Source organism: Penicillium mononematosum (assembly GCF_028829835.1).
Source record: "Penicillium mononematosum strain IBT 11891 chromosome Unknown utg000005l:1.0-9366267.0:1.0-9372171.0, whole genome shotgun sequence".
NCBI classification, from domain to species: domain Eukaryota; kingdom Fungi; phylum Ascomycota; class Eurotiomycetes; order Eurotiales; family Aspergillaceae; genus Penicillium; species Penicillium mononematosum.
The window spans coordinates 9,295,493-9,310,370 of NW_026643275.1; the positions used below are offsets into that span (position 1 = coordinate 9,295,493).

The window sequence follows — 14,878 nt, forward strand, 5'->3', positions numbered from 1 at the left end:
ACTCAATAGTTATGCTTAATATGCCTAATATATAACCTTGGAAGGCACCCTGCTTAATAATATTATTCCCGAGGCCCGAGGTATCCCTCTCTACCTAAGTACATAGTAAATGTACATAGTAAATGTACATAGTACTAGTATAACCCCCAAGGTATACATTCGATGCCAATATCTGTGTCACACTTCCTACATATACATGCAATCTTCGGTAGATAATCATGGGACACATTTCAACTGAGTCTAGAAACACCTATACCATTGTAGCACAATATTACTATGCCAAGCTCATACCTCAGATCGAGACACAAAAGGTATCCTACGAACTAGAAGAAGTAAATATTGCCTGCACCGTGTTATTCACAGCGAGATTGATCAAGGTTGGCTCTATCACCTATGATCAGCTTCAGAAAAAAACCAAAATAGGAAAAGAGATGTACCATCAAAGCTGAACTCTGGCCACCCATATTCGCTCAGCCCCCTAGGGTCCTTGGCAAATGCAACCCAAGCTCCTAGAAAATCATCAATCCAGGCAATACCTGGCATTCATGAAGGGATTACCTTGCATGTATTGGCTGACTTCAACTTCCCTGGCGGATGAAGGGATCGCCGATATATTATAGTTCCCAAAAACCATAGGTATCTCAGCTGTCAGGATGTCAAAATCGAATGAGCAAGGAAATAGCTGGTTCATTCTTACACCCGTGATATGCTCCAAGCCATGGAATTGGGCTAAGATTGGTGAAATTCCCGTGATATACATACCACCAGGTGGGCACCTGGTGATCTACCTAGAATCCTAGATGAATAGTCGATGAATAATGTAGTTATATTAGTTGAAATAGAAAAGACTATGGACTCTTACCTCACAGATTCCCGGAAGGGACAGTTGAAAATCTGTTGACCGAGCACGTGGATTGCTATCTCATCAACGGATGTTTGACTTAACGGTAAGAAAGCCGAATATTCACGTCCAGTAATCCCTGCCAATGTTGGCTAGGGTTTTAAGCATGGCCAACCCCAAGAAGAGACACGTAGAAAAAAAGGCCATGGTCAAATACATACCAATCGTGCTAATTTCCCCATTTCAGCTCGAGCGGCATAGTCGGAAAAGACGAGGACATTATCCACAATGGGATGGAAGGTATAGTTTCCCCGGGCCCTTGTTTCGACAATCTGCATAGCTGGAACTTTCTTCATGCATTGGAAAGATTGGGCTCCTACGCCGCATCCAACCGCAGTAGACAATTCATTCCAATTTCGATGGTCAGGGGCCGAAGTCAGTAATGGAGCGGTGCCGGAGTGAAGAGCAATTGCGCTGACAATAGGATTATCTGGGTGCTATCAATCAGAGGTTAGTCGTTTGGCAATACATGAAAAGTACCAATATAGAAACCAGATGCTCACTGCATATGAATGGATATCAGCTGATGCAGCCCCAGCAGAGTGACCAAACAGAAGAATCCTATCTGGATCACCACCAAATCTGACTATGTTCTCATAAACCCACTCGATCGCCAGTCGCTAAATACGTGGTTAGTTCGTTCGTACCATCAACCATACATGCTCAGATCTACCTGGTCCAGGAGTCCAGGGTTTTGTTTGGAAGGGTCAAGGTCTGGGGCATTAGGAAATCCAAAGGCATTGAGTCGATAACTAACCCCCAAGTTTACTGATTTGAATGGACAAAACTCAGCATCTCCTTACTTAAGGTAACAACAATCAGATCGTCGTGGGCCTGTACCCAATTCGTGCCATCATAGTAAGCCACCGCCTGTATCATAGCTTCCTCCGTGAATGAACATCATGACTGCTGCTTTGTGAACTTCCCTGTCGCCTCGATGCTCAATAGAAGGCGCCCAGATATTCATATACAGACAGTCTTCAGACATGTCGCCAGAGTTCCATATCATGTACGGAAGGACACTCCAAATAGACTCATTGGAGTACCTATACACATGTGGACAAGGACTGCTGGAGGAGGAATCGATGGGGATTCGGGGTGGTGATTTGGGGCGTGGTGGTGCCCATCGCAGTTCGCCAACTGGGGGCTCGGCATATCGAATTCCCAGAAACGCCCGTACTGTGTGTGCAGAATTATTGTATATCCCGTTCACCGAGCCGGAAGAAGTCACAACATGAAGCTCAGGGGATTGGGGACCGGCTAGAGCGGCCACATTACACCCAAATGCGCAAAGGACGAGGGATAGATGCATCATGGTTATAGCTCTGTGCTGTCCAAATTGTGCCTTGTTCTCACCACCAAGCACCAAGCCATCTTAAAGGATAATCAAGTGCAACCCGGAATTGACTCTCGGTAGATAAATGATTTAACTTCTTTGCCAAAAGAGTAGAGGCGCCTTAGACGAGAGGGTTTTTGGGCCGAAAGAATTTGAAGCTAATTCATATTTAACGTTGATCACATGAGGCTATAAATCTTGCTGACTTCCAAGGTTGTTATTTATACCATTGGGGAGAAGCTTTGAAGGAAATAGAGGTGACATACAAAGCAACCGGCTTTAAAGAGGAGGTAGTATTCAATTGCGTGATTATTCTCAGTCTGTACAAATCCGATGTTGTTACACTTCAACGCCGGCCCTAGTGGGCTTTTTCTCAAATCAAAATTAATATGATCAGTGCTGGCTCCATTCGATCGTGTTCAGGTCAATTCCCTCCTGCACCAACTCCCAAAGCGGACTCAGTTCACGCAAGAAAGATACACGAGCCTGGACAGCCTTGAGAACATAGTCGATCTCCTCGTCAGAGGTGAATCGGCCGATACCGAAACGGATACTGCTGTGGGCACTCTCGTCGCTGCTGCCGAGAGCACGCAGCACGTAGCTGGGTTCCAGAGAGGCGGAGGTACAGGCACTGCCCGATGACAGCGCAATGTCGTTCAGCGCCATCAACAGGGACTCACCCTCGACGTAGGCGAATGAGATGTTCACGCAACCAGGGTAGTGGTGGTCGGGGTCACCGTTCAGTGTGGTGTGCTCCATGGCAAGGAGACCCTCACTCAGACGCTTCGACAGGCGATTAATGTGTTTGGTATCATACTGTTCGATCAGTCAGTTAGCATGTCATTTTTCGAAGACGGGGGAAGATTCAAGTTCATCTGTCTGCCACCTCATTATACCTGCAGGTGACATTATCGGAGCTGAGTAGCTGGCCCAAAGGACACATATTTCCCAAGGATTTCCAACAGATGTTTATTGCAGTGTATAATAATCGTGGCAATAATGAAAATGAGAAAAGAAAGCTTACCTCCATATCTTGGGCAGCGATTCGGCAAGCCTCACCAAAGCCCACTGCTAGATGAGGAGCCAAGGTGCCACTACGTAGACCTCTTTCCTGTCCACCACCAGTGATGAGAGGATCGAGACGGACACGCGGGCGACGGCGCACAAAGCAGGCACCAACACCCTTGGGACCGTAGATCTTGTGGCTGGAAATCGACATCAAATCGATGTTCAGCTTGTTGACATCCAACGGGATCTTTCCAACGGCCTGCGCTCCGTCGGTGTGGAAGAACACCTTCTTAGACCGACAGAGACGGCCAATCTCCTCCAGCGGCTGGATCACACCGATCTCATTGTTTACAGCCATAACACTGACAATGCAAGTCTCAGGGCGCATGGCCGCCTCAAGATCCGACATGCGGATCAAACCATTGCTCTGAACTGGCAGGTAGGTCACCTCGAACCCTTCATCCTGCAAGTGTCGACAGCTGTCGAGCACACACTTGTGTTCGGTTTGGGTAGTGATGATGTGATTCTTCTTTCCCGACCGACCAAAGAACCGCGCCACACCCTTCAAACTCATGTTGTTGCTCTCCGTCGCACCACTTGTGAAAATGATCTCCTTGGGGTCGGCCCCAATCAGTTTGGCGATATGCCCGCGAGCCTCCTCGACTCCCTTCTCCGACTCCCAACCGTAGGCGTGTGTGCGCGAGTGCGGGTTACCGTAGATACCGGTGAGGTAAGGAAGCATGGTATCCAGAACGCGAGGATCCAAGGGCGTGGTGGCTTGCATATCGAGGTAGATGGGTCGGGTGCCCTGGTCCATAACGGTGGCTTGCTTCAGAATGCCGGCCGAGGGACTCATCGCGGCATCGCCGGAGGTCCCCGAACCAGGCAGTTTGGTATTCTGGGGCGCCATATGAGACTGATTCATGAATGACTTTTGTTCCTCTTTAATGGCAGTCTCGATGTTGACCTGGGCTTGGCCAACTTTGGTCTCGGAGACATAAGATCGAGCACCGCGTAGGCCGGTGGCGAGGACTCGAGGAGCTCGGGAATAAGTTGAAAGGTGCCTGGAGAAGGCAGAGGCCTGTCTCCAAGCAGTAGGAACAGCACTTGTCATTATGAAGATGATGGCCGATATCCTTTGTAAGTGGGATGAAGAAGGAAACGCTTAACCCCGACTTTTTGTTATCATCTGCATCTCTCATGACTAAAGATCTCGGGGTTATCCCAATTGGGTTTATCCGATGTGCCTGAGGCAGAACCTTGGGAGGTATGAGCTTTTCCCCTTTGAGATATCCATATGGATATCCCCCAAGAGCTTCCCACCATATTATATATCTTCATTTCTCTGTTTTTATAGCAATTGGGTTGATTTTAACTTGATTATATTGAATGTCCTTTTTCTTCCGACTTATGGTATTCACCCGTTTCTTCTTGCCAAGTCACTCCCCGCACGTAAAGGAATGATAACCCGATGACGATCGGACTGGGGTTTTAAATTGATGGTTCTCGCGATTTTCTCGGGTAAGGCTGCCGGGAAAATAGAAGTGAAGATCGGTAGAGATGCACATACAATATATAACCATTCGAGGTCTTTAGAGCTATAATAATAACTATACTCTGAGCATATTAAGGGATGTTATTGTAGTATGTAGTAAGTAGTACCTATGTAGGTATGTATAGAGTAATAATCCAGGTGCCTAATCTTGGAATTACGAGACTAATGCGCCACATGATCATAAGGCAGAGAGTAGCGTACAAAATAGTCCAAAATAGTCCAGACTAGTACACATAATAGTCCACAAAATAGGTAGAATAGTATAAAAATGAAAAGTGTACAGCCACAATGGACTTCAGCTCCGTCCAACGCTGGCAGAGTCTTATGTCATTGAATTTGGGTTCGCCCTTCTTCTTCTTCCCACCCCACCTTGGCACTTTCTCTTCCTTTGCCTCTCTCCTTATTCTACCATCATGAGTTTTAAAGGTTTCCAGAAGAGCATTGTGCGTGCGCCACAGCAGTTCAAGGTCAAGTTCAACATCGGTGAACATTCCAAGGATGCTGTCTATAGCGATGCCGAACGCCGCTTTGATGAGCTCGAGAAAGAGACTAAGAAGCTACACGATGAGTCCAAGAAATACTTTGCTGCCATTAATGGTGAGTCTCGAAATCTGAAATCTCTCAACCTTGTACCCAATACTGAGCGCGTGCGCAGGCATGTTGAGCCACCAAATCGAATTCTCCAAAGCAATCGCCGAAATCTACAAACCCATCTCCGGTCGCGCCTCCGATCCCACCTCCTACCAATATGAAGGAAATGCCGAGGGCATCCAGGCCTGTGAGGAATACGAAGTCATCGTCAAGGAACTGCAAGAGGCCCTGGGCCCCGAACTGGAGATGATCGAGAGCCGCATTATCAGCCCAGCCGACCAGCTGCTCGAGGTGATCAAGGTCATTCGGAAGGTTGCGGTTAAGCGTGATCACAAGAAGCTGGACTTTGACCGCCACAACGCCTCGCTGAAGAAGCTGGAAGAGAAGAAGGACAAATCGCTCAAAGACGAGAAAGCACTATACAAAGCCGAGAATGATGTTGAGCAGGCGACCCAGGAGTTTAACTATTACAACGATTTGCTGAAGGACGAACTGCCCAAGCTGTTCACACTCGAAGCCGAGTTCATCCGCCCACTCTTTCAGTCCTTCTACTATATGCAACTCAACGTCTTCTACACTCTCCACGAACGAATGCAGGGCATGAACATCAGCTATTTCAACCTGAAACTCGATGTTGAAGAGGCCTTTGAGCAGAAGCGCGGCAATATCCAGGAGCAAGCCGAAGCTCTTACCATCGTGCACTTTAAAACCCAAGGTGTCCGCCGCTCTGGATCCAAACTGGGTCCGGGCAAGGGAGCTGATAGCAAGAGTGCCATCGGCCGAGGCCGTTCCAGCTCGACCGTCACCGATGACAACCCTCCACCACCTTATTCGTCTGCCGCCGTCAGTCCCAGTCCGACAGGCAGTTTCTCTTCCGCCGCCAAGAGCAAGCCTGCCCCGCCTCCTCCACGGGCGAAGCCGGCCCATCTCAGCAAACCGGTTGAAACTGTCACCGCTCTTTATGACTACGAGGCTCAGGCACATGGTGATCTGGGATTCTCGGCTGGTGATGTGATTGAAATTGTCCAACGCACCGACAACACCAATGAATGGTGGTCCGGGCGAATTGCAGGTCGGGAGGGCCAGTTTCCTGGTAAGTGGTTCAGTCTCTTTATGGAATTGCATTCGCTAACATTCACGATAGCCAACTATGTGCAATTGAATTAGCACAGGGATATTATTAACTTTCCAGCCTTTTTTTTTTTGCTCCTTTTGCTCTGGCGTACATGTGGTTTCGAACATAGAGCGTTTCGCCTGTAAATATTTTGTGTCTATTTCTTTTTTTTATTTGTATCGTTAATTCACTTGACTCAGCTCATTGCGATTTGTTCCAATGCATTCGGTGAATTGGCTGTATTCCTTGCACAAGCTTCATACATATGTATTCTAATCTCACCCCTGGGTATACTCAGCTTCTTTACTCTTGCTGGATTCCATTGTACTTTATAGCAGAATCGGTCGCCCAATATAGACATATATTAATGAGAAGAGCGTTGAGAGCATGAGAACCTTTCCGATTTTCCAGGTTCATCCACTGCATACAAGCCTCCATGGATGTAATGCAACTACAGCTCCTGAAAACAGTAAAAAGTAAAAAGTGAATGTGGCTTGAAACTAAGAATGCGGTAACAACTTGCAGATTGAGAAAAAAAGGAAGGTTGTTCCTGTATAAAACCTGCAATCGAAGAGGAAAGAAGAAAAAGCATGTACATGTAAAGTCGGTTTCTGGCCAGGATCCTGCATGTGCACATCGAAATGATAGGGAAGGATAGCTTTGGATTGCCGAGTGCTGTGCGTCGTCACACGATTGAATTGTTCCTTTGAATACGATTGATCGAAATATCGTGTTCAACTGATATTCCATAGAAAGCATCGGTGTCCCGCGTGGGTGAGCCCTTGCTCATGGTGTGGTCCGAGTAGCACAGAGTCTGCGCAGCAGTCATGGCAGACAGGCTCGTTGGACTGTCCTTTGTGGGAGACAGTAGACTTTCAGCACCGCCGACAAGGGCCCGCCATAAGTTGCGTCGGCGTTGACGATCTTGGCTTCCGGTACGTCGTGCGTTCTCGAGGACGGCGCCGGCCCAGATTGATGAGAGTGGGAGTGAGATGACGACCAGGGTCACCACGTTGGAGGAGAACTCTGGCACAACGACGTAGTACTGGGTGATGGAGAAGATGGCGGGGACAACCATGGTCTGGCAGCCCATGACAAAGATGACTTTCATCGGACCGAATTCGCGCACTCCGAGTCGGCGGCGCTGTTTGATGGCGAATCCGAGCTTGGTGACAAAGATGACACAGAAGAAGCAGATGCTGATAGTGACGCAGATGTTGGTTGCGCTTTCTATCCACCATACATCATTCGTGTATGTGAGATTAATGATGGCCTTGCAGTTCGCAACCATCCATGCACAGCGAAATCCGATCGGCACCAGGGCGACCAGAATAGATATCACCAGGAGAGGATGTCGATATCGACGACGTAGTGTGGAGCAAACCACGTGGACCTGAATCACAAGCGATGCTTCGATACAGACGACGACTAGCGTAGTGAGAACGACAGCCACGATGGAAATGGCGTATGCGCTCCACGGCACGGATGAATAGTCGCCGGAGACGTATGGGTATACCTGTTCGAATGCAGTGGAGAAATGGATGACTTGGAAAAGCAGACGTGAGCTGTTGAGGAACAAGGCCAGGCCGTTCAGGATAAAAACCGCCGAACGGCGCTTGTCGGATTGGGTCAAAAGCACAAGAATCACCAGCAATACGAATGACGCTCCAAACTGGCAACCGTAATTGATGCATACCCGGACATTGTACATGACAAAGACATCCAGGGCTTTTACTGAGACTGGGAACTCTGTGCCATCCTGTAGACGGAAGGTGACGTTCTGGGTGAATGGATCGAATGGTTGAATTGGAGATGATGTCGCCATGGCTCTGTGATTTGGGATTTGGAGTTCAGTCGAAGGAAGTGAAAGACAGATCACATAGATAGTCCTGAAATTGAAATTCGGTGAAAAGTATGCATGGCAGAAGATGAAGTCTGTTTCTTTAAAGCCCTTTGAAGAATATAGATCAAGAGAATCAGCAGAATCAAATCAGGGTGAATGGCCAGTGTCATAGAAGCCGAGACAGACAATGTCGAAGGCAATAGATAATAATAATAACATCCAGAGAACCCAGATAGTCCAAGTCCAGATCATTATTGCGTAAGTTTGTTGAAAAGAACAATACTAAGGGAATGGGAAGAACAATATGAAATGAGACAAAGAAGCCCATAAATGGCCTAGGCAACGGGTGATAATGGCTGCATGAGATCTTCAGAATGCTCAGAATAGCCTTTGATCTGGTGAATATCACTGGCTCATGGCCATTGGAGTCGAGAAGGATTTCTTTGTTTCGGGTCTCCAAAGAAGCCCCGAAGGGATTCATCCCACGTATCTTCCCAGGAAGAGTTCGGTAGAGTCCTCATGTGTTATATAAGACTGGTGTCTCTGATTCACAGCCCATTGAGCTGATTGGATCATTTAGTGAATCTGTCTCGCCTCGAGACTTCGGTTGTTTTCAACTGCCTTCAATCGGAAAAGGGGTGATATTTTCGGATTCTGAATTCAGACTTGAACCTGTTTTCTTTTTAGGGCAAAAAAACAAGGCAAGATGACGAAATGGCGAAATGGCGAAATGGCGAAATGGTGAGGTGGTGAGGTGGTGAGGTGTAGGGAGTAAGTTGTAAAGGTGGTGACCCAGGTCCCCGCGCAGACATATATATACCTTATGTATACTATAACTACCCATACCCAGGTGGATAGCCCTGGAGATCTAAGAAATTATATCTAGATATCTACAAATATCTTCAAATATCTTCAATGTTCTTCTGAAAAGAAAAGGCCCCATACTCCGCCAAGAAACATTGCGGGGAAGAGGAAACCGTCGCGACTCCAACCCTTTTCCATCCACTCCTCTCTCACTATGGCCGTCCCTCAGAGGACACTGAATTGGCTGTATAGTGTCTTGTCCAAAGTATGTCTTTCAAGAATCTCCATATTATCGGTCTACTAAAACCCCTCCAGGACCACTATGATCCACGACAGACCTACCGCGACCCAAACCGGACCTACCACGATGTTGCCAATGCGCTCGCCCAGTACCCCTCGCTCTCCCCTCGAACAGATGTCTATAGTGAGTGTCTGAAGTGAAGTTTGATGTGGTTCTTGTTTCTGATACCCAACAGCCTACGAGACAGGCTTCTCGGCCCTCCTCCTTCACCTGGTGGGCACATTGCCTGTCACCTTCCGAGGAACCACATACCGATTCCCCATTGCGCTTTGGATTCCAAATACATACCCACGCGAGCCTCCAATTGCCTATGTGACCCCGACACAGGATATGGCTGTCCGAGTTGGGCAACATGTGACGCTGGAGGGACAGGTGTACCACCATTATCTGGCACACTGGGCTGAAGCATGGGATGTTAGTGCTCGCAAGACATGGGTTGACAAACCACTGACCATTGTGTTCACAGAGATCCACCATCGCCGATCTTCTTTCTATTCTTCAGGATATATTTGCCAAGGAGCCACCGGTCCGATACAGACAACAAGTGCCACATCCTCCGCCGGAAGCTGCCCAGACACCCCCGCCATTACCTCCCCTTCCACCCGGTGTCGGGTCTTCAAGACAAGCTCAACCTCTGTCTCCGCCTACAACCCAGAGCCAGATTCCACCCCCACCTCCGCCGAAGCCAGGCGCGGCTGGCGAGCCTCTGCAGCAACAACGGCACCCGGCTGATCAATATCGATCTCCCCCACCGCTACCTCCACTACCACCAAAAGAGCAAGACTCTCGTCAAGCATATATATCCACACAATCAGCCAGTCCGGGAATCCACTCATACCAGCATTACGCGCCTCCAGGCCAAACTGGAGGACCGATAAGCAGCCCTCGTCCCTTGTCACAGCCACCCACCCAGCAGCCAGCGGGGCAGCCAATGCCGCCTCAGTCGGCGCAGGGTCAAGCACCGTACTATAGAAACGGCGGAGCGGCAGTTCATCATGGAACTGGGTCTGGCATAGCAAGCCAGACCCCTCCTCAGGTTAATCCTGCGGGAGGTCACTTGCCTCTGCACCCGCAACTCCCCCATCAACCACACCAGCAACTGTCTGGGCCCCCATATCCTCAGCATTCTCCATACCCATCTAATTATCCCCGCCCACCCCCAGCAGCTCCCGCAAAGGCCGAGACACAAGACCTTCTGACCTCCCCATTTGAAGTCGAGCTACCCTCGATCGCACCCACAGGACCAGCGCCTCCTATCCCGCCAAATCCAGAGAAAGACGCACTCCTTCATGCTGTGTCCCGGACCCTGGCGGAAGCCCTCCGCGCCAATGCAGCACAATCTGACACGGCAGCACAATCACTCGTCTCACAATCACGATCCCTGCATGCCGCTATGGCCACGCTACAGGGGGAACTCTCGGCACTCAATACCCTCCACACAACCCTTCAGTCCAACACTACTGTCCTACAGCAATCCATCCATCGCGCCGACGGCACCATCGCAGACGCACAGGCCCGTTCTACATCCATCTCCGCTTCTAGCGCTCCTTCGACTTCCACTCCTTCTGGGGACACTCCGTCCGGCCTGCCCCCAATCGATGACGTCCTGGTCGCCCCCACCGTGGTAGGGAAACAGCTATATGATTTGGTCGCCGAGGAGCAAGGCATACAGCAAGCTCTTTATGCATTGCAGGCTGCGCTGGTCCGCGGTGTTATTGGTGTCGATTCCTGGTCGCGGCATACACGGAGTCTTGCACGTGAGGCACTTCTCAAGCGGGCATTGATTCGTAAAATCGGACGTGGAATGGGGTTGGATGAAAGCGTGGGATGAATTACCGGATGCTGAGAATCGTTGACTAGACATCCTGGTTATAGATACCCTTTCTTTTTCCCTGTTGTGGAATAGCTAGATGATGTGGATATCTCTCTTCTTCTCTTCCGGCGACTACTTTGCCAAGTATTTGTGCCCATGCCAAGGGGTGCAGACCGGCCTGCCTCTTATAATCCGTATAGACCAAAACAACGCAAGCCCTCGGAGAACATTGAAGACATCTGGAGTCGGGAGAATGCATCCGAATTTTAAGATTGGCTTTGCTTTTCGCCTTATACATAGGCTCCATCAATACTTCTCAGTATACAGTTTCGGCCTTTGAGCTCTACCTCCGAGTTGAGAGTATCTCTCGACTGGTCTGTTGCAAGGAATTGGATCAATTCATTCCAAGTAGCAAACAAGTTACATAGTACATATGAAAGATATATAGTAAGAAAGTAGAAGCAGTTAAATGGTGGTGAATATCTATAGTAGGAGTCTAAAATATATATGAGAGGTGTGGTGGGAATATCTCCAAAGCATAAGCAATATCCTTCATCTACATATGTACAAGACAGAAACAAGGGCTTTAGGAGAAGTGTAACAAGTATTCTACATACATACATGTATGTACATATGAAGTTAGACTCGTGATGTTTACATAGCGGACTCGGTATCAAAGGAAGATACGGTGAGGTTGATAGACTAGGTACATATTACTCTAAGCGATAGTCCTTTAAAGACACTGGAATCAGATGCCAGAGGACGTACTGTTCAATTTTACTACTGTACACATTTCAGTGAAGTCCAAAATGACAATCAATGAGAGTATAGATTCAATCGACAGTCCCATCTCAGTGTGCCAACACTCGCTGTACAACGCACCCGAGGAAAGGAGTCCACATATCAAAAAAAAAAAAGTACAAAAAGCCATGGCAGGCTCCATACATACATAGAAAACAGAGTTGGAAATCACCAAAAAGAAAAAAAAAGGAAAACCGTTGCGCCCAGTCGGTCCCAAACCCGCTCATTTCACTTCATTCGCATCCGAGAACGGACTTTCTACCCGGGCGGGTGGCGTCTGAGTGGAATTACGTCCGTCGCTCAAGCCGGAAGCTCGACGTGCGTCGGTCTGACCCTGTGAGGAACCGGTTTCCAAGTTGGTGGATGATGAATGTGTGTCGTCTTCGCCCGACGAGGACGCGTCAAATGTGGAAGTGTTATGACTGAACTGGTCCTTCGTTGTGGACACCGCCCGGCTTGTGTCGTTTTTATTCTCAGGCAGCTCTTCGACCCGGTCGACGGCGGGAGTGTTGTTGGGTTGCTTGTGTTTTACCGAAGGACCACGCACCATCACTGGCTTCGCAGTTACACTGCGAGCCACACATGAACTGTTGCCCTTGACAGCCTCCGCCCGAGCGAGTTGTGCTGGGGTAATGGCCGGGACCGCAGGCGCATCCGCAGGAGTAACCGTGACAGCAACAGGCGAGTCATCTCCAGGGGCATTTGCCCCGGCTCCTCCGTTGTGGATGCTCACCACGGCGGCACGAGACCGCTGGATCTGCTGCGCAGGCATGGCACTGACGATGGCGTCGTTACGGTAAATGGTGGTAGCCACACTGCTGCGCAAAGTGGGCGAGATGCTCTGGTGGCCGGTCGTGGTTGTCCAGGACGAGTCACGCAGGTCACCCGGCATAAAGAAGTGTTGATCGGGTGTCGCACCAGGAAGCGGTGGGACAGGAGGCACGAGGGAGGCTGGCGTCTCCGGCGGAGAGCGGTTGGTGACACCAGGAATGTAAGCGATTTGGATGACATTGGAGGCACGGGTTAGGACTGTAGAGGCAATGGACTGGCGTTCACTGCGCGTTGCCGCGAATGAGCCGTTCTTCTCCTCCTGGCGCTCCAGGCGCTTCTTTCGGATGACGAACCACCATACCAAGAACACAATGAGGGCGATGGCAGCCACACCACCGATAACACCACCGGCAATAGCGCCAGTGTCGGTGCCCCCGGAGTCCGAGGGTTTGGAGCCTGTTGAAACGCACTTTGTGGTCGCACATTCTTCACAGCTCGGGGCGGTCATGGTACATATTGATCCGTCGGGACAAGCGGGACAAGCGGGGGATGTAGTTTCACACTGCTTGCAGCGCTTGAAGAGGGAACGGGCCGGGGAGAAGGCGGAGTCCATGGGTTCGAGAAGCATGATGGGTGATGACATAAAAAGAGACGAGGTAATATCGATAAAGCCGGTCAACGGCAAGGAATGTGCAAGATAAAATAAGAAAAAAAGGAGTGTAAGGTGCTCAATCGGCGTCAAGTCGTGAGCGTAAACAGTAGATCATCAAAGCCGAACCGTCAGGCGCAGGAAACGAGTGTCGTGTGTTATAAAAAGATCGAAAGGTGAGAGTCAAGCGATGATCATGGTCCTTGGGATGGCCCAGACGCTTGACAGAGATTGTATATGTCAAAGACGGTCAGGATAGGGGGGGCTGGATTTGTTCACGTTGGCCCGACGCGCGTATCAGACAAAAATCAACTCACAAACCTTGATCGAAAGATCAAGGAAAGAATAGATAGATGGATGAGGAGAGGAGTGACAAGTCAAAAGAGAGACGGGGGGGGGGATAATTGGGGGCCTTCCAAGGGTGGTCACGGGCCCGTGAGGTTCCACGGGTAAGATACGGGGTAGTCAGGTACACAATTGTGTGTACCTGATATATATATACTCCGTAGTAAATTTTATATATAGTTAGTACCCTATGTTGTAGAGAAGCATATAAGGTAAAAAGCAGGAGTAAAAAAATGAAAAACTAAAATCGAGATCATACAGCCTCTTTAATATTAAAGATCAGATTGTTTCATCCCATGTTCACCTTACTTGAACGTGAGGGAAATAAGTGGACATCTTTTCCCGTGTGGACTGCGCGCGTGGTCTGGACTCTCGGATCATTGATTTTCCAAGATTGCGTGAAATTTGGACTTTTCTTTGTCTGGTTTGTCTAGTTTGTCTGGTTTGTCTTGTTGATTTTTTATTTGCCTGGTATGTTCTACAAATAGGGTTAGCGGCTAATTTATCTCGAACATCCATGGATGGACCCTCCTTTTAGATGATTGCTGGGGTCACTGAAATCTTATTAAATTAGGGAATGGGGAGAAATAAAAGAAATCAAAACAGATGTATTTTTGACCTATGCAGCAATATTTTACACCGCAGTTACTACCGTATACAACATATGGGCTAACTACTCCGTACGGAGCTGAATGTCAGCACAACTCACAATATTGGAAGTTTAAGAGCTGATCGACTTGGCACTGGGGCAAAACATACGCTAGATACGCTAGATGCTTGGGATCCATAATAATGTCTAAATTTATCAGGGTCAGGTGACCTGGGAGTACAACATATACTTTATCCTGGCAGAGTCGATAGGAGAGAGAATGGGCCGAACGGACCGAATCATAGAATGAGAAACTGCAAATAAGGAAGTTGAGTGGGAGAGACTACGAGGACTTTCTATACAACATACATTGTATATTCAAACACATCTAGTGGAGTCGGGCATACCACCTAAATGTTAAGCCTTTTAAACGGTATTGGGCTCTTAAGAATGTGGG

The 14,878-nt window shown here is 48.7% G+C and overlaps 6 protein-coding genes across 6 annotated transcripts; 2 read left to right on the plus strand and 4 right to left on the minus strand.

Moving 5' to 3' along the window:
• Positions 1-387: 387 nt before the first annotated feature.
• Positions 388-2,213, minus strand: N7519_011793 (uncharacterized protein; the record flags this gene model as incomplete). Its single annotated transcript, XM_057298566.1, has 8 exons — positions 388-536; positions 559-645; positions 698-788; positions 868-993; positions 1,063-1,338; positions 1,405-1,521; positions 1,575-1,699; positions 1,769-2,213. 8 exons carry the CDS (start codon positions 2,211-2,213, stop codon positions 388-390), a joined length of 1,416 nt encoding a protein of 471 aa, XP_057146448.1.
• A 417-nt stretch (positions 2,214-2,630) lies between these two features.
• Positions 2,631-4,359, minus strand: N7519_011794 (IscS subfamily cysteine desulfurase; the record flags this gene model as incomplete). Its single annotated transcript, XM_057298567.1, has 2 exons — positions 2,631-3,053; positions 3,262-4,359. The coding sequence occupies 2 exons, from the start codon at positions 4,357-4,359 to the stop codon at positions 2,631-2,633; spliced, it is 1,521 nt and encodes a 506-aa protein (XP_057146449.1).
• An 833-nt stretch (positions 4,360-5,192) lies between these two features.
• N7519_011795 (amphiphysin) lies at positions 5,193-6,558 on the plus strand (the record flags this gene model as incomplete). Its single annotated transcript, XM_057298568.1, has 3 exons — positions 5,193-5,397; positions 5,456-6,484; positions 6,536-6,558. Exons 1-3 carry the CDS (start codon positions 5,214-5,216, stop codon positions 6,556-6,558), a joined length of 1,236 nt encoding a protein of 411 aa, XP_057146450.1. The 5' UTR covers positions 5,193-5,213.
• A 632-nt stretch (positions 6,559-7,190) lies between these two features.
• preB (alpha-factor pheromone receptor STE2) lies at positions 7,191-8,330 on the minus strand (the record flags this gene model as incomplete). The annotated part of the gene is made up of 1 exon (XM_057298569.1): positions 7,191-8,330. One exon carries the CDS (start codon positions 8,328-8,330, stop codon positions 7,191-7,193), a length of 1,140 nt encoding a protein of 379 aa, XP_057146451.1.
• Positions 8,331-9,366: 1,036 nt separating this feature from the next.
• On the plus strand, positions 9,367-11,284 carry N7519_011797 (uncharacterized protein; the record flags this gene model as incomplete). Its single annotated transcript, XM_057298570.1, has 4 exons — positions 9,367-9,417; positions 9,468-9,576; positions 9,629-9,867; positions 9,920-11,284. The coding sequence occupies 4 exons, from the start codon at positions 9,367-9,369 to the stop codon at positions 11,282-11,284; spliced, it is 1,764 nt and encodes a 587-aa protein (XP_057146452.1).
• A 1,006-nt stretch (positions 11,285-12,290) lies between these two features.
• Positions 12,291-13,466, minus strand: N7519_011798 (uncharacterized protein; the record flags this gene model as incomplete). Its single annotated transcript, XM_057298571.1, has 1 exon — positions 12,291-13,466. The coding sequence occupies one exon, from the start codon at positions 13,464-13,466 to the stop codon at positions 12,291-12,293; it is 1,176 nt and encodes a 391-aa protein (XP_057146453.1).
• Positions 13,467-14,878: the final 1,412 nt, after the last annotated feature.